The sequence below is a fragment of the Haliotis rufescens genome, unplaced genomic scaffold (genome assembly GCF_023055435.1).
Source record: "Haliotis rufescens isolate VD_foot unplaced genomic scaffold, xgHalRufe1.0.p SCAF_13, whole genome shotgun sequence".
In the NCBI taxonomy this organism is placed as follows: domain Eukaryota; kingdom Metazoa; phylum Mollusca; class Gastropoda; order Lepetellida; family Haliotidae; genus Haliotis; species Haliotis rufescens.
Window position 1 is genome coordinate 20,944,599 of NW_025963813.1, and position 25,017 is coordinate 20,969,615.

General features: G+C 38.7%; 1 protein-coding gene across 1 annotated transcript in view; it reads right to left on the reverse strand.

The window, feature by feature from the left end:
- Positions 1 to 2,115: 2,115 nt before the first annotated feature.
- The window catches only part of LOC124132285 (ATP-dependent RNA helicase DDX19A-like), a 99,670-nt gene continuing 76,768 nt past the window's right edge, over positions 2,116 to 25,017 (reverse strand). The window contains exons 10-12 of the mRNA XM_046496137.2: positions 11,178 to 11,340; positions 4,962 to 5,150; positions 2,116 to 3,917 (exon numbers count right to left, since the gene is read on the reverse strand). Coding sequence (XP_046352093.1) covers positions 3,856 to 3,917; positions 4,962 to 5,150; positions 11,178 to 11,340 — 414 coding nt within the window. The 3' untranslated portion in view covers positions 2,116 to 3,855. The remainder of the gene's footprint in view (positions 3,918 to 4,961; positions 5,151 to 11,177; positions 11,341 to 25,017) is intronic.

Consider the following 25,017-nt stretch of genomic DNA (forward strand, 5'->3'; position numbering starts at 1 on the left):
GCTTATAACAATCGTACATCTCGTTATAATAGTCATCATTAAGTGCCAAAAGTATCAGCTCACAAATATGGTGGGTGGCGCTTAACTTTTGTGCATGTGTATATATTAGTGACAGCCAATTGAACGGGATGGGGGTCCAAATGGACACAGACATGGAAAAGAACGAGTACCGAGTAGTCATCAAGGTTTTTTTTAACTTAAAAGAAAAGAACTCCCCAAGAAATTCCTTACCGCACGTCACAAGTGTATGGGGATAAGTGCCCTAGCTATTCATTCCACTGTTAAATGTTGGGCAGCAGTGGGAGAACAAGCCTTGGTGATGACCCTAGGTCTCGGTCTGGACATCCATCAACTTCCATCAATGAAGATTCAGGGAGATAGAAAATCTTACACTGTCAGATAGACGTATATGAATAAGATGAATAAGACAATTGCTTGTTGAGTGCCAAAATTTTCCAAATTCTGACCAAAAGGAATAAAGAACTGACATTGCCAGAGAAAATTTAGAGCTAATTGAAGTTTTCGATAAATTCGAAAGGAGATGAGTCACGGGTGATGAAACATGGGTCTACCATTATGATCCCGTGTCAAAACGTCAATCCATTGAATGGCACCATTCCACTTCTCCGGCACCAAGGAAATTGATCAGTGAAGAATGTTTTGGCCACTGTATTCTGGGATGCAAAGGGTGTGATCCTTGTTGATTACTGAGAAAGTCAAAAGACGATTACCGGTGCCTACTATGCTGATTTGCTTCATCGCCTTTCTCTGAAAGAAAAGCGGCGAGGATTGCTGACTGCTACCACTTTTATCATGACAATGACTCTTCTCACACCTCTCGACTTGCAAAGGCTGCTGTGCGACAATGTGGGTTCGAAGAGTTTCCTCACCCTCCATACTCGCCAGACCTGTCACCAAGTGATTTCCACCTGTTTTTCAAACTGAAAGAACACCTTCGTGGAAAGCGCTATGACGACAACGATGACCTCAAAGTTGCTGTGAATGGCTTTTCAGGGTGGCTTCGGAAAACTGAGAAGTGTATTGAAAAGCAGGGAGATTAGGTTGAATTTTTTTTTTAAAAACACTTAACACTTGTTGGTTTTGTTTGAATGTCTCAGAACGTTTGGACTCGCCCTCGTACACGTATATTTCACTTCACTGGAAATTGTTTCACAATTCCGTGGTTAGGGTGCTTGCACATTATGTCATGATCAAGGAAAAAGCTGGGCTGTCAATCTCGAAATAAGAAACGTTGCAAAATTGTGTCCAAGTGTGAATATCACATTCTCACGGAACGGGAACTTTCTTCTGCAGTGAGTGGGATGGGGGATGGGACTACAAGCACCTGCAAGGCAACGCATTTTGAAGTTTGTTTTTGTCTTGGGTTGTGGCCTATGAATGAAACAAATTGATACATGAGTGGCATGTCATGTCACATGACTGATTATTGGAACAGTTCATAAAAGCTGATGTTGTCTGGTTCATTGAAGCTGATTTTCAGACCCACACATGACGATGATGCACTCGTTCATACATCACAAGTAATGTCATGCTACCACTTATAGGGGCCTCAAATCTTCCACACCTGCTTATGCAGGGGCTGTCATTCATTTCTATTGAATGGAATATACATGCACAATCGACAACATATGTAATAAACTTTCTAACAGCTCAATAGTTTTAACAATCTTGACTTTCACAGCAAACTTAACTAAGAGACAAATGTGTTTTGTTTGTTTTTTAACTTTGCACACAGCGAATTTGAATAAAATAATTATGAGCAATGTCCTTGCTGATATGACAGCTCACTCAATATAGATGCAGGTGCTGCTAACATGGAAATATGTTCATTTCTTTGGATGGGTTTTGGTTGCTGTTTCAGTAATGTTGCAGAATATCCTGGATACCGTACATAAAGGGTCATCCAGGTTTTGTTGGAAATATTGCTGTCCCTTCACTACAGTAGGATGGAGGAACAAGGAGATGCACCTTATATACTGTGAAAGGAGAGGAACACATACTAAAGCAATGAACACACTACACAATCAGGAACTTCTTACCAGACAGATGACTGTGCCACAAGGGTCAAGACTTAATTGTTAAATAAACACAGACAACATTTCACAGTTTATTTACAAGTATTACAAACAACTTACAATAGCGACATCTGTTATGTACACTGACAAGGAGAGTACTCAAATAAGCATGAAAGTTTGGTGATTTCCTTCTCCCAAAAGAAGCCATGAAACTGGCGGATTGATCTTTGAAAAACTGCAACAATTTGGGATTGCTAATTGATCATTGTGCAGACAAATCACTGTTGAAGAATGACAGTGTTAACTGGTTAAACACTGGAAAGCAAATATGTGGTTCAGTACATGTCATCTTGTCACAACTATAAGAATTCCTCCTACACATTCAAAATACAAAAATCGTTATATATTCACTTTTTCTTTGAATCACTAAGAATTATGTAAAAAGATGTACTTATTGACGGAGGAAATAGCAAAATATTGAATTTAAATTTAAAAAGCATGAGCCATTGGCTTCTGCAGATCACTGAGTAAATTATTCTTTGCGGAATATCCAAAAATTTAAATCAAAGATCTTAACATACTAAAAGCATCAACGTTTTCATATCGTTGCTTGGATATTCTGTGAAAAGATAGACTTTCATATTTTGAATAAATGTAATACCGTTAGAACTACCAGAAGAGTACATAATTGAGCACCAATGAAATGTTAAAAAAAGCTAAAACATGCTATGCCTATGTGGACATACACAGACATTTTATTCCTAATGGTATCAATCCCCATAACACCTCCATTATTGCCAAACATGAACCAAGTTTGCACACCTCACCAAATTACAGAATATGTAATAGTTCCTTGTTCACAGCTGTTTACAGCAAACAATACACAAAACAAAATATGGACTGTCATGTCAATTTGGGGTCAGAGTGGAGGGTGCTATTAAAAGTTACTTACAGATTGTTCTAAAAGTTGGTCAAGGGGTGTGTATTGGAGCAAGGCACTTAATACGGCGAATATGGCGAATATGGCAAATAAGATCAATGGATCTATACCACAAAGTCCCAAACAATGTTTTTGTCTACATGCTAATAATCATAAAAAGTTTTCTGGATTCTTATAATATCTGACAATTTTCAGTTTGAAGTAAAAGATTTTTAGACCAATGTAAAAACAAATGTTTAAAAAAATTAAAACTGGTCAAGAATTGCTATTTCCTTCTTGAAAAGCACACTTGCATCACTCCTACTTGCTGCAGCATCACATTGTCAGTCAACAAACACAACATCCCGCTGGAAGAAGCAACTGAAGCTTTTACTTGATATTAACTTTATTGTCATTTATGTTGATTCCAAGAAAAGCATCATATATACATTCAACATAGTTCTAGAATAGTCTCCCTTCACATACCAATTAAAAATATCTGCTTTATGGAACTAAAATGTCTGTTTAAGTTTCATTAAATTGCTTTCCTGATCTCATCTTTACGTCCACAGTAACTCCTGAAAATGATTTGAACATTCACGTGGAGTTATTATGGAAAAACAAAACTGTCAACAAAATAAGTTGACAGCAAAACCAAGGTAGTTTTTGAACCTGTTTCTTTTAACCTGCCCTGGTGGTCTCTTAGCCACGACACTTGATGACAATAGAGGCATCTGTGTGCTGCAGGGTTCCGTGTTGCTTGAGGCAGTGGCAGATACAGTTCAGCTCAAGTACAGTATCAGTGGTACAACTCGTGCTGCCCAGCAGCTCATCAAGGTGGACGAATGAGTGATCATGATAGGAGGGGTACTTCTCTCATCATATTTGTCCACCTGCTTCTCAGGTGCTGATTTTCTCTATCTCTTCAGCATCATCGGCATCCAACTTTGTGATTTTCCGACCTGTAATGCAAACAAAGAATGTGTATGATGTCAAAGGAAATAACGGTATTAAAGAAGGCTCCGTTACTCACCAGAATATTTCAGAGGTAAACAATCATAACAAAAGGGTAAAAAAGAATATGCAATGGAATTTACAGAAGTTTCTCCACAATAAAACAGCATGAGTATTTTGAAATTACAAGGGGTGTCTGAAAAGTTAAGAGTATATCTACACTGCAACATTTGGACAATATACACAACCAGGCAGGAAACGTCTGCAGGCATGCAAGTCACTAGATATTTATTGTTGAGAAAAATGGACAAAGCCCTATAACTAGTCCAACAAATCATGAAAATGTTCTAATGCCAAAAGTCTCACAAAATCACTTTCTCACAGTTGAAGCGGCTGAGATTAACTGTGGTACAGTATCTTTACCTGAAAACATTTACTTGAGCTGTGCCGTGTTCACTGATCTAAGGTCATTCTCTGATTTGAATAACCCTATTCCCATCACCCTCACTTACATCTGATTGTAAATGATCACCAAAAAAGCATCAGCTTAAACGACAAAGTGAAAATGGGCCTCACTGGTCCTTGCTCAAGGCTCAGAATATTACTTTGGGCAAGGTGCTCACAGGGTCGTGGCACTCACACACACATTCACACACAGGTACAAACATGAAATGTTTTTATTCGAAACACACAGTCTCTTGCAATTTCGTAACATACAGTCTGAGGCTACAATAGCCTCCCATAGCCTCCTTTTCATAATAAATTGCGGACCAATGGTAAATTTTGATTGTAGCTAAGAAGACCTTAGCCTACAAGTGCAAGTGGATTGTTGCAGAAGCCTTGGACAGAAGCGTTCAGGCTTACAGTGATCGTAGCAGTCCGAACATTGTGTGGTAGTGGGCCAAGTAATTACCTAGTCTTCCAGAAGTCACACATTCACTGCTTTTCAGTTTCTAATACCCCAGACACAGACCCTTTACTCTGGCACTTGCTTGCAATGAAATGATAATAATAATGGATGATCAAATGTTTTGAACTTTTCCTCCACTTACCAAAGTGGTTCTCTATAGATCTCATAGTGTTCATAGAGCGAGAACTGTCCACCATGTTGATTGCAATGCCATTCTTGCCGAATCTGCCTGTCCGTCCTATCCTGTGTAGGTATGTCTCATTGTCAGGTTTCCCATCCAATGTGGGCAGGTCAAAGTTGACCACAACTGTTACCTGTTCCACATCAATACCTACAACAGAACACAATTGATGACAATCAAATTCCCAATACTTATATCAATCTTGATGCAGTAGGCTATTGCAGACTTATGTTATGATGCAGTATCCATGAATTTGTGAGGGTGTGGTGTGGGGTGTGGTGTGTGTGTGTGTGTGTGAGGGGGGGATGGGGGGGATGGGGGGGGTGGGGGAGAGAGATCCAGCTGGACTATTTCATGCCGATATCTCTCAAAAAGTAATATTATTTGTGATGTACCTTTCAGAATTTAACGCACTCCTGATTTAATTAATGACATCAATTCTGGTTTTGGAAAAATCAGTACGCAGTACGATTCTGAAACAGAATCTCCTTTTCCTCTAGCTTCCTTAACAACAAAGCCATAAACACACTTCCATCATAATTACATCACTTCTGGTTTGGGAAAACATGTGCCCAATGTAGAACAACAGTTACTTTGAAACAGTCCTGTGCTAAATGGCTACCTTAACCACAAAGTTATATACACTTCTGGTTTAATGGCATCACTTACTGTTTGGGAAAACACACATACAACTTTCAAATAGAGAATCCTATGCCTATAAAACATTATTAAGAATAAATTCTATGCATTTTCGGCTGAAAAAATATATGCCATATGCACATGCAGTGTAACTTGACACAGGATGTCCCATGCATCAAGATACATTAACAAGAATGTTACATGTACTTCTTGTATAACAATTTCTCTCATTGGTTTGGAAATATGCATGTTTTTTGCAAGACATCTTAAAAACACAAAGCTACTTTAATAAAGTCATATGCACTTCCGGATTAATGACCTTGATCCCCAATTTCTGCCAATCACATGCTTGGTTGTTTCCAGCTGAGAGATGGGTGCTTACTCTTTACTTTTCTCACAGGATTAGTTCCGCAGAACAACCTAACAAATGTGCATTTAAGTGACCTTGACCTACAATAAACTCCTTGAGTTATCACAAACATATTTTTTGAATTCATGATCTTGGGAGTTAATTTAAACTTACTAAGGGCTATCCACCATACAAATCAAATATTATATCACTTGGTGGAATTCAATTTAACAACGAAAAAAGGAATATTCTCTTGACTGAAAGCAGGGGTAGAAAAAAACATTTTAGTCCACTAGTCCTTACAATGATAACAAATAGCAAAACCCTTAAAAATTGCAAATTTCTATTGATCCTCATGATACCTTAAATACTGGGCAGTTTGGAGGACTATAGTACTGGTGCCAATTTCTAACAGTGGAATGTTGGCCACAGTGATTATCATCTTTGGTGGCACATAAGTAGTATTTAAGTGATATAACCACAACCTGCTTAACACTTAATAAAGAATGTAAAAAAAGGCATTTAAGTGAAAATACGGAACATACTTTATGAATGACCTCAACCGTGTCAGATCGGAGAGCCACCCCAAGGATGACAGATACCAGGTTTAAGCTTCAGAAAATCCTTTTCGAGTTAGGCAGTAAACAAAGTGTTTTCAGGCTATGACCTAGAGGATGACCTTGACCCCTGACACAACATACTAATGTGCAAAAATGATTTCCCTTGCTCATAAAAGAAACACATAAATGATATCCTTGAGATATACAAGCCTTTAAAAAAAAAAAATCGATACTAATTTATATACCCCGTCTGTAAAGTGAAATGGAATGAAGCACATCACCTACATTTGAAATAAAAACATATACTGAACAACAAAAGTTCCTGTGACATTGAATAAGATTTAATGCAAAGTTATGTTTTTTACCAAATCTGAAACAATTTCGGTTGGCAATAGAGAAAAGACTCCTGTAAGTGTTCAAATGGTTTAATTTGCCATAAATGCGTGATTTCATAAAAAAAATATGAACATGCCAAAATGTCAATTTACAAATCAATAAAGTGTGTGTCCACCTCTGGTTGTGATGCAAGCAACACATCTTCGTCTCATGGAATGGTTCAGGCGTCGCACAAAGTCCTGTGGGATATCTGTCCATATCTGCTAGAGTATGTTTCGAAGTTCCTGCAGTGTCTGTGGAACACGTGGTTGACGTCGAAGACGCCGATCCATCTCATCCCACATGTGCTTGATTGGTGAGAGATCAGGGGAGCGAGCCTGCCAGGGGATGACATTCACGTTGTTTTGTTGAAGAGAATCCTGAACAAGTCGAGCAATATGACGCCGGGCATTGTCATGATGAAAGGTAATGCCTGGGCCATGACCATGCAAAACCGATCTTCTTCCATGAAAACAATGATTGATGTAATGTTCACCGCGACGTCGGTACACTCGAATCCGTCCATTGCTAAGGCTGAGGTGAAAACGAGACTCGTCAGTGAATAGAACTTGTCCCCACTGCATGGCCGTCCAGCGTAGACACTGCCTGCACCACTGTAGACGTGCTTGATGGTGGTTCCCTGTCAAAATGGGGCGTATGGAGGTCTTCTGGCGACATTCCCTGCACATCTAAGGCGACGACGTACAGTTTGTGAAGATTTTCGTCGAAGGCCAGGGATGCTTCTTGCAGTCACTGTTGCTGGCTGGAATCGATTTCATAGGTGTGTTGTTCGAATCCAGTTGTCTTGTCTATTATTGGTTACGCGTGGCCTGACACTCCAAGGATGGTCTCTGACTGCATTAGTCTGTTGCCAAGGTTGCCATAAACACCAAATGGTGTTTCTGTTGACGTTAAATTGTCTTGCAACATCATGTTGACTCGATCCTGCTTCAAGCATACCAATGGCTCGCAGACACTCAGTTTGTGGCATTTCGTAATGTTGAATAATTGCGTCATTTTGTTGTTTTTCTGAGTGGTTGTTGTCAGCACGATGCTAAGCAATGCATATGGAATCCCGTTGAGGCACATATGTTTTTATACCCATTCTTGGGTAGCGAAATGCATGGGGCTTGCATAAAAGTCAACTTTTGCATGGAATGCATGCTTTTCTGTAGCAGTTGCGTTTTTGTGACTTGATTCCATACATGTACTACAATATTGAACACAAAACTTTACTTGTTTGAAAAATACACTAAAATATTGGTGTTACAGGAACTTTTGTTGTTGAGTATATGTCTTCCGCAGAAAAAAATTACATCATATCCCTTCAGCGAAACTAACAGATCATAACAATTAAACTTGGTCAATAAAAAATTCAAAATTTGAGATAAAACATCACTAGACATGATGATTGACCGATTAAATCATATTTCCTGTTCTGTTAGCCATTGTTTTAAGTCCCTATCTCAAATACACGATTTAAGAAATTGCGAAACACGATTTAAGACAAGTTTAAAAGTCGTGTTGATTCGTGCTCGACCTTTTGGTTTATGCAAATTTCTTAACCAAACACAACCCTCATACGGCTAAAAACGACCCTCATACGACTGAACACGACACTCATACGACCGTCATAAGATATTCATACCATACAACACGATTTAACCTCATTTAACACGACCCCAATACGACTGTCATACGACCAAACAAGACCGTCATATGACGCCCATACGACTTAACACGCGATACGATTAAACCCGATTCATTATGATGTCCATACGACTACAAAAACAAGCATGAAATACTCACATCCCCCACCAATATGACATGTCGGGTGTGTGCAATGCATTAGCTCCTTTGAACTATGTTCACTGGGCCTTTTTGTAAAGAAATATAGTACGTTTTTCAAGATCTGCTCCGGAAACGAGGACTACCTCCATTTTCAGTCTAAATCAAAGTCGTTGCCATGGAAACTAAAAAAATATTGTTTTTAAAAATGCCAAACTTTCAAAAGGCACCAGTTCACCACTAGATCTATCTATGTGCCAAGTTTGGTAGAGAAATATGGTACGGTTTTCAAGATCTGCTCCGGAAACGAGGACTACTGCCATTTTCAGTCTAAATCAAAGTCGTTGCCATGGAAACTATAAAAATAACTTTTTGAAAAATCCCAAACTATCAAAAGGCACCAGTTCACCACTAGATCTATCTATGTGCCAAGTTTGGTGAAGAAATATGGTACGGTTTTCAAGATCTGCTCCGGAAACGAAATGTGACGGAAGGACGGCCGGATGGCACCCAATCCTATATCCCCCTTCCACTTCGTGGCGGGGGATAATAAACACGATCTCCATACGACTGAGCAAGACCTTCATACGACATATTTTGGTTTATTTTGGTCACGTGGGTCATGTAGTATATAAGCTGCATTGCAACAGCATTTCTGTGTCAGTCTTCACCAAGTTCAACAACGAACGAGACCCGCAAGAAGCAGCTTTGGAGGATGAGGAAGTACTTCTGGTAGCTATGGCTTTGATGGTGAGGGGTAGGAGGCAGCATAGGCGTCGCAGAGTGGGGAACAGGAAGAGATTGTGGGTCCGACCATGGTTGTTGAGCTTCTGTTTCGGCTGCCTGAGGTTTGGCATGGCTGTAGAATGAGCTTTCACTTTCAGGGGGTTTCCCATGTTCTCACTCAGTCACGTGATGGGCTCTTCCGGTCGTATGACAAACGTATGGATTTCGTGTTAAAACGTATGAAAGTCGTATGAGTTTCTTCCCACGCTCCCCAACACGACTGAACGCGACTGAACACGATCTTCATACGACTGAACACGATCTTCATACGACTGAACACGATCTTCATACGATTGAACACGACTGTCATACGACCTTCATAGGATTGAACACGACTTTTCAGCTCGGCTTAAATCATGTTATAAATTTTTGCAATGCAAAAATTTATAACATGATTTAAGCTGAGCTGCGACGTCCATACGACCGCGTGCAACCGACCAAGACTTAACATGAATGAACATGAATGAGTGCGCGACCTTCATACGTTCTAACACGATTTATGGAAAAACGTTAAATCGTGTTCAGATTCGTGAATGTGAGATAGGGGCTTTATATGCAGAGATTGAGACTCCCGTGTGTATCATCTTATTTATAAATGAAGCCAGAAGCAGCCATCAGCTGTACACACGTTTTCTCGGAATCTACCGGTGATATCAAATAGTATCATCTATAATACATCAATACCAAAGATTGCTATTTCTATCCAAGGGTTGCCAAATGGTATATCTATATCACCACCAAAGCTTGCTATTTCTATCCAAGGGTTGCCAAACGGTATATCTATATCACCACCAAAGCTTGCTATTTCTATCCAAGGGTTGCCAAATTGTATCATCTATAATAGATCAATACCAAAGCTTGATATTTCTATCCAAGGGTTGCCAAATAGTATCATCTATAATACATCAATACCAAAGATTGCTATTTCTATCGAAGGATTGCCAAATAGTATCATCAATAATAGATCAATACCAAAGCTTGATATTTCTATCCAAGGATTCCCAAATAGTATCATCTATAATACATCAATACCAAAGATTGCTATTTCTATCCAAGGATTGCCAAATGGTATCATCTATAATCAATTATCAGCTTGATATTTCTACCCAAGGGTTGCAAATGGTATCATCTATAATAGATCTATACCAAAGCTTCCTATTTCTATCCAAGGGTTGCCAAATAGTATCATCTATAATAGATCTATACCAAAGCTTGATATTTCTATCCAAGGGTTGCCAAATAGTATCATCTATAATAGATCTATACCAAAGCTTGATATTTCTATCCAAGGATTGCCAAATGGTATCATCTATCATACATCAATAACAAAGCTTGCTATTTCTATCCAAGGATTGCCCAATAGTATCATCAATAATAGATCAATACCAAAGCTTGATATTTCTATCCAAGGATTGCCAAATGGTATCATCTATAATCTATTATCAGCTTGATATTTCTATCCAAGGGTTGTCAAATAGTATCACCTATAATAGATCTATACCAAAGCTTGATATTTCTATCCAAGGATTGCCAAATGGTATCATCTATAATAGATCAATACCAAAGCTTGCTATTTCTACCCAAGGGTTGCCAAATGGTATCATCTATAATAGATCAATAAGAAAGCTTGTTATTTCTATCCAAGGGTTGCCGATTGGCATGCAATTTGTTATGCTTTACCTCTGGCTGATACATTGGTTGTAATCAGCACCTTTTCTTTGCCATCTCTAAATCTGTGTATAATGGCTGCCCTTTGTTCAATGGCCAGCTCCCCTGACAACAATCCCACAGCGTGCCCTTCCTTGGTCATCTTCTCTGCTAGCCACGATGCTATTCTCCTCGTCTAATCAGAAAGAAAACATCTGTCATACATGTAAATATGAAACAAACTTAAAAGTAATGTGTGTTCAAATGAACAATCATTTTGAGCATCTTGCCCTCGGTAATTACCTAAGAGATGGGGCCTTGTTACGGACTTCCCCAGGACCCACTTGTTACCATATATCCATCAACTGTGTTGTAGCAATCAGTATCCAGCCTCAGCATTGGAGGCTGGTCATGACAGAGGCCTGAGAAAATCTTAACCATCTGGTGACAATCAATAATTTCAGATGTTCAAGTGAATTGTACCATGTTACTTCAATACTACAATGTTAATGTTAAATGTTTTTTGTTTGCAATAACTAATGTACAGAAATTTAGTATTTTATATATCATACATTTATCCTATATCTAAAACACAGCGTGAAAAGTCTTCACTCAAACATACAAAGGGCTACGGTCACTAGTTCAGAGTTATTTCCCTTGATCTTCCTCTTGCTTCTGTCTTGCCAAAGGCCGGACAGACACCTGGGTATGGGGTGGCTGGGCCAGGCTTATTCCAGTCACATCAGGAGAGGCATATAATATACGAAATATTAGATTTTTGTCAATTATTCCTAATCCTGATATGACAGTGTGCAGTTAGAGTTCTGGAAACTGTTGCATCATCCCTCATCATGACAGTTGGACTCCATCGACTTACTTTGCCCAGGAGGTGCGTTCACTTTCCAGTATCATCAGCACAAGAAGTTGGGTCATTGTGAAGCTCCATGTATCACACCTTGTGCAGGTACCCAGTAGGAAAGAGAACAGTGCAAACTCTCTCAGAACTTCTGGCATTTATCTTGTGGCCAGAAACTCTTGTTAATAGCGGCAATCTCTGGTGCTTTGCTGACCATGTGAGTCCTTGAAGCAGCCAATACAGTGTTGATTGTATGTAAGTAGCAATTGCAGCCCTACATAGTTTCTTGTACTTCAGAAGATGAAGGAGGATATCAGCCACAAACTACATCAACGCCTAATTAGGTTGAACATCTTTCTTTGGCAATAGGCAGCAGAGGGCTCCTGATTGTTGTCACTAAGGGAATGGGTTGAGATCCTATGAATGAGTTGTTAACAGCTGGAAAACATTAGATTATCTCTCACGAGCAATGTGATGAAGGGAGGCATCAACAAAGAGGTAAAGGGAAGAGTGAGTGAGTGAGTATGGTTTTACATCGCTTTTAGCAGTATTCCAGCAATATCACGGCGGGGGACACCAGAAATGGGCTGCACACATTTTACCCATGTCGGGAATCAAAGTAAAGGGAAGAAGCAAAATCTGTTAAAGAAACTGTCAAAGACTTTTGACTCAAGTTAGAAGATCCTTTAACATCTGCAATTTTTGAACTGACAAATATCCTGAGAAAGCTTGGTATACCAGTAACTATATTTGCTGCCATCCGGCTGTGTTGAACTGTCTTCAGATGAAATAGACAGAATTTGGTGGGATGACTTCATATTTCTCCTCATTGATAATGAGGCCCTCACTAAACTCTCCAGCCCATATTTATTTGAGTCAAAGTTAAATGAAACCAAAAATACTTTAAATTCAAAACAAAGAATAGAAATGAAATCCCTGAACATTTGTATTAGTTGATACACTTTGTGTGTCAATATCAAAATACGTCAAATTTCAAAAGTGTGAAGTGTGACAAAACAAATGAATGAGTAGAGCCAATTTATTCGTTGGTCTGGATAGATGATTCAATACATAGTACAGAAATAATGAACATCCAGCACAATGTCACAATAGTGTTTACTTTCATTAGGTTGTCCTGTCTGTACTTGGGTTACCATGGTCATATGTCCTTCGCGTAACAAAACTGTCTTTGTAGGAAATATTAAAAACCGATATAAAAATAACAAGCGTATAGTTGACAAAGTCATCTATATCCCCCGCCCATTTTAACACATTATGGTCCCAAACCAGTTAACTGACCCAACATTTCTCTTAGCCCATGTCAAAATAGCTGCAATGGAAATTCTAAAATAAACATTTCTAAAACTCCTTAATATCAAATGGCACTAGTTCAGTATGCGCTTTATATATAGACATGCAATGTTTGGCAAGGAAATATTTAACAGTTTCTTTGTTATACTACTTAAGTAAACCAATCCTATATTAAAACTTAAGTCCAACTTGTTGCCATGGAAACGTAAAACATAAAAATTTATAAAACTCCTAAATAGCAAAAGGCACCAGTTCAGTATGTGTCTGGTAAACATGCAAAGTTTTGTAAGAAATTATTTAACGGTTTCTGAGTTATGCTCCGGAAACAATTTCGGGACGCACACACGCACACACACACACGCACACACACACATGCACACACTCATGCACACACACATGCACGCACACACACACACACACACACATGCACGCACACACACACACACACACACACACACACACACACACACACACACACACACACACACACACACACACACACACACACACACACACACACACACACACACACACACACACACACACACACACACACACACGGACGGAACCCATTTCTATATCCCCCGCCAACTTCATTGGGGCGGGGGATAATCAAACTTTGAATGCAGATCTTTTATATATTAGGACTTAGTTTTATAATAACGCAATACCAAAAGCAATATTTCTTGTATAGAAATGCTGTAAGATATATGTGTTATTGTATTGTCAACCCATATAATTGTTGTCTCGATTCCCTAATGGTGTATATATAGCCATCAGAATAAACCTGAATCGCCAATGATAAAATGTCTATGGGAAATATTTGATCTGATATACCATTGAATACAGTAGTAGTTGTATATGTGACCAAAAACGTCATCCTTACAGGAAGGACATTTTGTTATGGGATGGAAAACATATTGTTACGGGAAAGACATGAATGACTTGATTTTATCTAACTTACTTTCAGATAAATCATCTAAATCCACAATGAAAAAAGGAAATAGTTTGTAAAAAATACATGCATTTTTTCTTCTGCATTGTAACGTTTAAAAACATGAAACGGGAAAGACATATTTTGTTAAAGGAATCAAACCTGAGTCGCCAGTCTTGTGGAAATATGTGACTGATTGCAGATATTTTGAGAAAAATTAAACATATATTCAATATGAATACTTTTACTGATATTTTCCAAGAAGTTTTTGATTTGACAAATATACACAAAGATACAACACCAACAAGCCAAGGGCTTTCACAGGATGCCTGAGGATGGACACTTTTCTGTTACATTATTTACTCAAATCTTCTTTGATCTGTTTCATGGGTGACTGTTACAAGAAGGAATTTTTTTAAATAAAATACATTTTCTGCTAAATGAATGCTCCCTCAAAGCAAATTGCTCACAGTTCAATCATCAGTACACCATTGCATATTTACCCTCGCTGTCTAAAGCCATTTCCCTCAGGTTGTGGCTGGCAAAGCCCGAGTCAGACCTCCAAAAACATCCTTCTATGATGGCTCTAATGGAACAGTTATCGTGTGGAACCATCGTCGAGGCAACCGCCCCAATATTATAGGAGTTATTTGCTCTTGGTGGCTCAAGATTAGCAATATTGTAGGTGTGATGGCATCTTCCCAGGGCAAGGGAGTCGACTGACTGTTAAAGTCCAATTTCCATTCTTGCCAAACTACGCTGAAATTTCATCCTTCCATCGTAGCTCCACCAGTGACAATTACTGATTATGTCCCTTCTAAGTCCCTCCTATTGACCAATCAGATTCCACCTCTTTATATACTGAAACGCATTGAAAACACACTAGAGGAAATTGATGCTAAACCAAATTTTATATGGTGTTGGGCAGGGGTCCGGAAAATTTAAAATCCCAATCGGACATTTGCATTTAGGCCACGCCCCCTTCAAATAGTGTATTCTAGTACGACTTTTCACACACATTACAAGTTGTTACGTATTCATAATATGATGAATTATTTCAATCTAAATTGTTTAATTCACTGGACAATTAATAACAAATAATATCATTTTAGATATACATGGAAAACATGCGTTTGTTTCTGTTACAATAACGATCTGTGAACGTAGTGAACGGTCTAATTAATATTCATGAGTTATATCTGCTCAAGTGTATGCGTTGTAACATTTGGATCGAGGCTATTATCCCATATTTGGTTATCACGTGACTTCACGGGAAAAGGTTTTTTATCAAGCTAAAGATTATTCAATAACAAGACAGATAATATAATCACAAATACTAAAATATCATTGATAGCAGTAGTATAGGTAATAGGGGTTCTGGCTCACTTCCACTGGAGCCGGATTCATATACCTATACTGCTACTACAGATGGAATTTTTTATGCCAAAATGACTATGCGATTCAACGATAGTCATAAGATTAAGTTAAATTGACCCTAGCTCACCAATACCTGGGGCCAATCATTGCTTTAGATGAGTCTAAATGGTAATAAAAATATTCTTTATTATTTTTATCGATAAAGCGATATTCAACATTTTTATTAAGTTCTTCGTTCATTTTACTAGGAGACCAGACTATATAACTACACTCTTTTTGTAAATTGATAAGAAACAATTGATAACCATATTTGGTTGGTTTGACATCACTGATATAATAAAAACCTTGTGGTAATTCTTTCCATTGAATAGCTTTCTCCATTATTATATATTTATGTTAGCATTTGTCTAAATGTAATCACACGATAGTAAACAATCTATTTTTAATCTCCAACCAGTTCTTTGGTTTTGGCACGGAATAATTGACGCGCTTGTTGCCTCCCCTGTTCTATGAACTTTTTTTTCTCGTCTTCGCTAATACCACTGGTCTTACGAGATTTTGATCGAATCTCCTGCTTCATTTCATTGTATTTGGTGAGCTCCGACAGCACTAAACGAAACTCATCCTCGGATATCTTACAATCGGCCATTGCTGTTGAAATATGATCCTCAATGCTGTTCAACTTTGCTTCGGCGAGTATCCGAATACTATCGTGTTTTAATGCTTTCTTTTGTAACCTACGAGAAATGAATTTTATCGCTATTCCTGCCAGTCCCGAGACTCCAGCGGTTATTTCCATGCCGAGCACGATAGGCGCGGCGATTATAGTTGATAGTAAACCGATACCCGCTACACCGAGTCCCATGCCAGATACTAAAAGCACGGTGTCAACTCCGTCCAGAGCATTCACGGCTCTGCGATACTTTTTATACAATCCAAGTCTCAACTCCCTATCCTTCTCTATTCGATGTTTTATGTCGCTTATTTGATGTAATCGAAATCCATCAACAGTTTCCATCTTTTCAAATGCTTTACCGAGCGCCGGATATAAACTCATAGTGTATATAACGATCATATAATAGTCTTTAATTGGTCTTGCTTAAATGTTTTGAGACTATACATCAATCTTATCAAATGTATATTATACGGCAAGAATATCTTAGAAAGAGAAATGCTGTCACTTTTAATAATTTGGACCCCCTCGAGGGTTGCAACGGGCGATGCTCCGATATGAATAATACTGCAACGTTGATGCTCGTGTTTCTTGAGCCATTTAATCGATAGACCTGGTAATATATCGAAGGCATCTTCCGGTGCATCTCCGAACAAGACTTCAATAATAAGCGTAGAAAGATTAGGTATTGCACTCAGGTTAACTTTAATATCTTCGAATTCAGTAACCAAATTTAACATTTTTTAAGGCCGGACGACTATATAACATATGACCTGGGTTTTCTGGCAGGGGGGTAACTAACACACTTTTTCGTTTTGACGGGATATAAGCCGCGAGTACGATGCCACTATTTATTATCTTAGTTAAATTATGTCCCTTACCCATCATCACATAAGGTGGGGTAATGACGATATTCAGTAGCCACTCGATGTTTGCTTCGATCATAGTCCATTTATTATCGTCGTTGCGAGTAATATTGTACGAAGTGTTTTTAAGGAGTCTACTAACATCAACGTCGCTTAAATCTCCTAGATTACCCGTGAATGTAACTTCTTTCCGATTGTATACATTATCGTGTAAGTGTAAAGCGTATAACTTACCATCGGTACCGGGTTTACCGAATCCTTCTGTGTCTCCGAGATCAGAAAGCGCAATTGTATTACATTGTCTTACTGTTCCAGGGCCTGATGCATCAACCATTATTTTTAATATGGAGTGTTACACTTAAGTATCCTATATGTACAGGTTGGTGTTTTACATCTAATATAGAAATTTTGAGGTCTGAAATAATACCACGCTTCAATTTTTTATATTGTAATGACGAGAAAGATTCCGTTCTACCGCTATTGTATTTTTCATTTTTCACTGGAACACATCTGAGTAGAGTTGAAGGACTTTCTAGTTGAATATTATCCGTCGTGCTTATTTGATCAAGATGGATGAACAACTCTTTATAGGGAACTAAATCGGGTAATGCATCTCCATCAGATGTTGTCCTGTATATTGATAATATAAAGTTTCTTGATCTTTCTACCTGTGTAAATCCAAGTGTAATTGCTAAGTTCTCATGAATCCATATACCTTTTTCTCCAGTGCCGATTTTCACTATCCCATTCCACTCATTTTGTGTGATACTAATTCCATTAGGCTTAAAAATTTTATCATTGAGTGAGCATATATTGTAATACCCATCAGGTATATTAATGTTTTTTTCAATAATATTTTGTTTATCTGTTATAGACAACTCATTATTATCTCTCGCAGCACTTATATTGGTCCACAGTGGGTAATACGTTACATCGCATAGGGCTACTTCGAGTTGACCATCCGAGTTATCGATAGTATGAAGCAGTTCAATAGACTGACCATTTGTTATTCCCGGGAGTGTAACATACATATTAAATATACAATGATACTATATCATAACTTAAATATGAAATCGAGATACATTACTAATCAATCGATTATAGTAACTGCCTCTGGTGCTGAATTTTTCGTTAAATTCCCCGATATCTTTGAAAAGTACAGGGTCACGGCAACTAGCGATAAAATGGTGCACGATTGGTTTCACAATCCTATGCAATTTTGGCAGAATCAGTTAAACTTTGCCATATGGTGTGCCACAACGGGATGTGGCGTATCTGTTAATGCCCCAGGATTTATGCTAAATAAGTCTGTTTTATTATTTCACGTGTATTATCAGATTAGACGTATACTTAAAGAAATTAGTGCTCCATTACCGCAGGATGGAGCTTGGAATTCCACAAATAATCCGTACAATAGGTCCGCGTATGAGCGTATTTGTCAGGAATTTAATATTTCTACGAGTAAAGATTGGCGTATTAAAGGAGCAAACCATGGTCTAGGTGTTCCTTACACAGGGGAAATAACCGTCAAAGAAGAAAGCGATGATTTATTTAAAGAAGTTAACAAAGGTCCATTTAATGCGTTTAAGTTGTTGCATACCAGCAAACTTTACATAAGAATGTATGATTATTTTCTAAAAACTCATCATTGGTATAAAGACTGGGAACTTTCGAGTAACGATTGGAGAGGGGATATTATGAGTTTTAAGAGTGGTTTAATTTATATTGTTACAAAATTTATACAAATGAACGATACCGCAAACGCTTGGAATGAATTTCTTAATGATAAAACAGAAAATAATTTTACTAACCCAGGATTTGTAAGATTTAATGAATCGATAAGAACTTATGTATGGGCAATTCTCGGAGCACAATCGCAAACACGAACATCCATTATCGGTTCTGGGACGGCGCTCGATGCGCAAAAACAGTTTGTCTCAAACGTGGAGGACGCCATTAATTCACCAGTTGACATACCATCGTCTATAAAGCGTTTTCAAGATGCATTACAGTACGCTCAATCCAAAGTGGACTTCGTTTATGCGCCGGGACTATACATGTCTCCGAGTAATATGGAACTTAAGATCGGTCAAGTGATAGGCTATAATAATAAAATTGTTATCGCTACCGATCAACAAAAACCAGGTATAAATTCAGATATTAACGTCGAATTAATAACGCAAACGATCACGGGCGAAAAGGGAATAGTCAAGCCGCAAACACCACATGTTTCACAACCATCTACTAATGCACACGCACAAGTACCACCGCATATTGAGGCTAAAAATCAACAACATATCGATGAAAAAACAGCGCTTGTAGTGGGTGGAGTCTCGGTTGGTTTACTCATGATTTGGTTAGCGAACTGATTTGGTGGTTAAATAGTTCTTAGCGAATACGTACAACAGCCCTGCAATTGCTACGATCAGCCCCCACAAGTTTTGACTAAGCCAAGTGGTGGTCTTAGCTAATAAATTCAATAGCCAGGAAACAACACTCCCTATTATACCGGGAAGTGCGGCCGCGGCTTTCTGAGTGAGCTTTCCCAGTGCTGAACCTAATGCTTTTAAATGCTTTTTTATCCACTCTTTTATACCATTTTTATCGTTAGGAGGTGATCCGCCTCCACCTGTACTACCACCTGTTAACGAGAGAGTCAAAGTCGATATAATAAATCCCAACGCGGTTAAAATACTGGCAATTGTTATTCCCTGTTCTCTGAACAATGTTTTAATTTTATCGGCCAGTGTGGTGTCATCGTTGAGGACTTGATCGATAGTTTCTCGAATACGACTGATTTGCGAACGAAGTGCCTTTCTATTACTGGAAGCTGCTTCGAGGCGGGCCGATCTTTCGTCTTCTAAGTTACGCAATCTTTCCGCTACGCGGCGTCTACTGAACTCATTGCCCGCCTGTTCGAGTTTTGTTTTCTCTTTAGCTATATGCTTGTCGATTTCGGATATCTTGGCTGTATTATTGATGAGTTCTCCCCGCATTGTTCGCATTGCCTTGTCAAGACCTCGTAATTCCCTAATACTAAACTCCGATACCTGTAACGTGGAATTATCGTAATAGGTATCTAAGATTTCTCCAAGTCCGTCTGAGGCCACCATCGAGGCTGCTTCCAAATCATCTGTATTACCGAGTTCAGTACGCACGGTTTGAAGAACCTTAGTAGTCTTCGCGGAAAGTCGTCGGTAGTCCACAAAACCTAATTTATCACGAACAGTGCTGATGCCGTGTTTAGCAGCTATCGTAGACAAGGCTAGGGGCTTACGAGTACGAGAATGCATAAGATCAATATCCGGAGCACCACGCAGTCGCAATATTCCTTTACTATCTATCGTAAACTTTGAATAGTCACGGCCTATTGGGGTATCTTCTTTTAAGGCATCGTAATAATCATTGACGGACGATTGTAAAAGTTCATCGTTAAGATTCGTGCCACCAAAGTTGGTTTCATCAGTACCCTCTTCAGTTCGATTCGGGTCATCAAAGGTACTTAGATCAAAGTCATTAATATCAAAATCAGTCATTTTTATATTAAACATAGGGTACATAATTTCAATATAAACAATGTCTTCGCAATACGGACGCAAGTTAAACCCACAACGTAGACTTCGAGATCCATTAGGGGTCAAAGCAATTCGTCAGTCTGTAACTATAACTAATAACCCTAGTACCATAGATCAGAATCAAACGCTTCTGGTTTGCTTTCCTAATCTCGGCGCACACGATGTGTTAGTTCCGGGAACTGTCCGACTAGCGTTTACAATTAGTTTGACTTCTACAGACGTTAACAGGGAGCCCGTTCAGAACATAGGTCGTGCTATCGTTAAGAAAATCGCCATTAAAATTAGCGGTAATGAGGTTTTGAGTATCGACGATAGCGATGTATACTATTGCTACATGGATCTCTGGAGAACGGATAAAGAGCGGGAAAACTTACAGTACCAAGGTATTTGTCAATAAGAACACATTGAGACTGCGCGTGGGCGCTGAAAATGGTGATGATAACTTCGTAAAAGATAAGGCCGTTGCCGATGCATTAGGTAACAGATTCTATGTTCCCCTAGACTTTGAATTACTAGATTCCCACATGCCCTTTTATCAAGCCTCCCTAGTTGATAGGTTAGAATACGAACTCACTTTTAATGACTATGGTAGAGTAATCAGATCTGCTAATGATGATGCTAGCTATTCTATTGATAATATCTCGCTGGAGTACGATATGATAACGGATCCCGAATTAGCCAGACAAATTCGTAACCAGTATTCGGGAAGTTTAGCCATTTTGTACGATCGCGTGCTGCGACACCGAAAGATCACGAGGGACAAAAAAGATACGATGTGGAATATCAATCTAAACGTCCCCACGAGGTCGCTGAAGGGTATTTTAATGTTGTTCGAGGACCCCTCCGATGCGTTTAAAAGAAATACCGAGAAGTTCTACAATCCCAAGATTACAAAAGTAGAATTGACTATCGAGGGCGTTCCTAATCAACTATATAGCCAAGGAATACTAGCGTATCACCAGTGGGATGAGATTAAAAAACTTCCTTCTATAAAACGTTCTCCGGAAGTTAACGCGGTCGTGAAAGATCTGTCTCTCGGGAGTGTATCGATGGGTGAATACCACACCACGAAGTACGCGCTATGGCTCGACATGCGAACAACGGACGATGACCAATTACACGGCAGTGGGAGGAGAATAGAAAATGCCAGCGAGGGTGCAACCATACAGATAACGAAGCTTCAGGAAGCGGCTGGTAAATTAAACATATATTTGTACGTGATTATGGATGCGCAACTTAATATACAGAATGGGAGATTCGTGCAAGCAATCTATTGATAATCTTTTACCTCAAAATCCGCACTGCGCTATCATATGCGGGCAAACGGGCTGCGGAAAAACAACCTTTATTCTAGATATTTTAGAAAGTCATTATCGGGACGTTTTCGATCATATCATTATTCTGTGCCCGACTATAAGCGTTAATAAAACCTACTTATCGAGAGATTGGGTAATGAATGACGACGGGGTACACAGAGTCGATCCGGGCGATCGTTTACAAGACTGCCTCCGAGTATGTCACGAAAAATACAAAGGAGAATCAACCCTTTTCGTAATAGACGATTGCAGCGCGAGTAAAGAACTCACAAAAAAGAAAGATATGCTTTCGTATTTAGCATTCTCCGGTCGGCATACTCAACATAGCGTTTGGGTACTTACTCAAAAATACAACTCTGTCCTGAAAGATCTCAGAGAGCAGACCAAATGGGTAGTGCTTTTTCATTGCAAAGATCGAGATTCATTCGAGGAATGTTTACGCGAAAATGACGTCATTTATACCAAGGGGGAACGAGATAAAGTCAGAAAAGTGTTAGCGGCAACGAAGCACTGTAAACTCGTTTTAAAAACCGATCAACCAGCTGCTTATGCAATTGCTTAGCAAATTATAGCAAAATTATAGCAAAATTGTAGCAAAAATGTAACAAAATTATAGCAAAATGTAGCAAAATTATAGCAAATGTAGCAAAATTATAGCAAAAATGTAGCAAATTGAACATTAGCGGTTAATATTACATAAAAATGTGGTTCGAAATCCTCATTCTTTCACAACAGTTCATTATTACGGGTTGTATTGGATATGTCATATTATATTATGTTAGACTTAAATATCTCCTTAGGTATTACATTATGGAATGCGACGAACTCATCGAACAAATGCTCAAAGAATCTGATGCAGATCAAAATGTTACAGACAAATCTTTAGATAAACAGAGAAAGACTCGCCGCTTTGGTAGCCGGTGGAAAATGTTCCCAATATTTGGGGGAAAATTATACCATCGAAAAAATTGATAACATGACCGACGAAGAGATTAAAAAACTGTACGCTCGTTACGAGTCTAGACTGGGAGCTACCATGACTAAAACGATAGGGTCTTCTATATTACAACTATACACAGCCGTAGCTAGTACGTTTCTCCCCATCCCGGCAGAACATCGCCTGTATTTATGCGAATCTCTCGAGAAAGACCCATTCATCGAACATGCTATAAGTGCAGTGAGCTGTGAGTTTTATCATAGATTCGGAATGTTCTTAGCTCCGTTCACCACAGCTTTAATAACGGCTAGGTATTGTCAATTTAAACATACGTGCCCACTTAATAATATAAATGGAGACACAACAGATTGCGGAAACACAATCACAACAGGTGACACCACAGATTGTGAACGAGGAACCACAGATTGTGAACACACAACAGATTGCGGAACAACAAGTGAATGAGGAACCACCACCAGTGAATGAGAAAACAAAAAAACAACCCAGAGTGACAAAGAATCCTTTAAAAATAGCCGCAGGAAGAAATGGAGGGCTGGCGAGGAAAGCAAAATTAATAAATAATTCAAATATTAATCCGATTAAAACATGGGCACTAGTAGGAGTTGCTGGTATAGCGGCTGTATGGTTCTTATATAAGTCCGGAGAAGAGAAAACGTCACCCCCGCCGCAACAACAAGTTCAATTAGAGGTTAGTCCTCATATAATGCTATAAGAAGCATGACTACTCCAGCTACAGACGGTAAAATGTTGGTAAACGCGACGTATCATTCAGCGGTGGTCACCGGCTTGGCCATTGGCTATGCTCGTATGGCTAAAATGATTACTAAAGCCACACCTCCCAAGCTAGATTTTAATGGATATGACATACCAATGATGGTTCTGGATATTGGATTAGCTATGGCAACGAAGGATATGCTCATCAAACAAGGACTTATCCCGGAAGACATAATGAAGTAATTAAACATTTGAATATTTATATTCATATAAAGATTTGAATATGGCAACAATTGCGATGATGGTCGGTGGAGCTGTTGTTAATGCTCTAGCTTTTTCGGGGAGTAATTATTTATTTTCCAGTATGAGGGAATCAAACGCTAAAGAAGTTGAAGAGGAGCGTAAACGACATAACAAAGCTTTAGAACAATACCAAGCAGCCCAGTTACAATATACACAGCAGAGAATGAAGAGATTAGACTTTATTCATGAACAACTGATTAAGGAAGGACATTCAATTCAAATGTTTAAGGATGTCGAATCTGCCATGCACGAATACTTCCTCGTTTATGGGAAAAAACTAGACCCAATACCAAGACCAACAATGAGTCAGTTTTATACGCCGTCAGAGGAACAAAAAAACCGAGAGGTCACATTTATTATTATTGGATTGACTTCTCTATTGATTTTCAGCTATACCATGCATAAGTCAGAGTGACAGCTGTGGCTATGCATAAACCATGACCTAGTTTAGAGCGATCTATAAATAGCATAATCAATATCTCACAGTGTAGCTGTGATTTGCATTTAGACAAATGATATGATAGATGTATATACCATGAATAACTGCAAGTTTACACTCATGGGAAAGACTACCCTTTGTAACCGACGCTGTGTTGATTTTTTTTACTGCGGCATACACAATTATTACATCAGGCGCGGAAACATTAACTATACGTGTTCTGTATGCGGGATAGGGGTCAAAGGTCGTTATTGTTTATGTAAGGAACACGGTGCAGATAGGGTCAGGAACCAGATTATTTATGCTAGGAAGAGAGATTACATCAATGAGAGGAATAGGTTGGGGAGAATACGTATTTAGATATATGAAAACAACCAATTAGACATTTGTCTCATTTTGCATATACCATTCAACCACAATGTTTTTTGTCAGAGAATTAAAAGCTATGGCAAAGCAAAGTGGACTGCGTGGATATTCTCGTATGAGAAAAGCTGAATTGATGGATTTACTCGGTTTGGAATACAACAGACCCCAGACTGTTAGAGAACTCA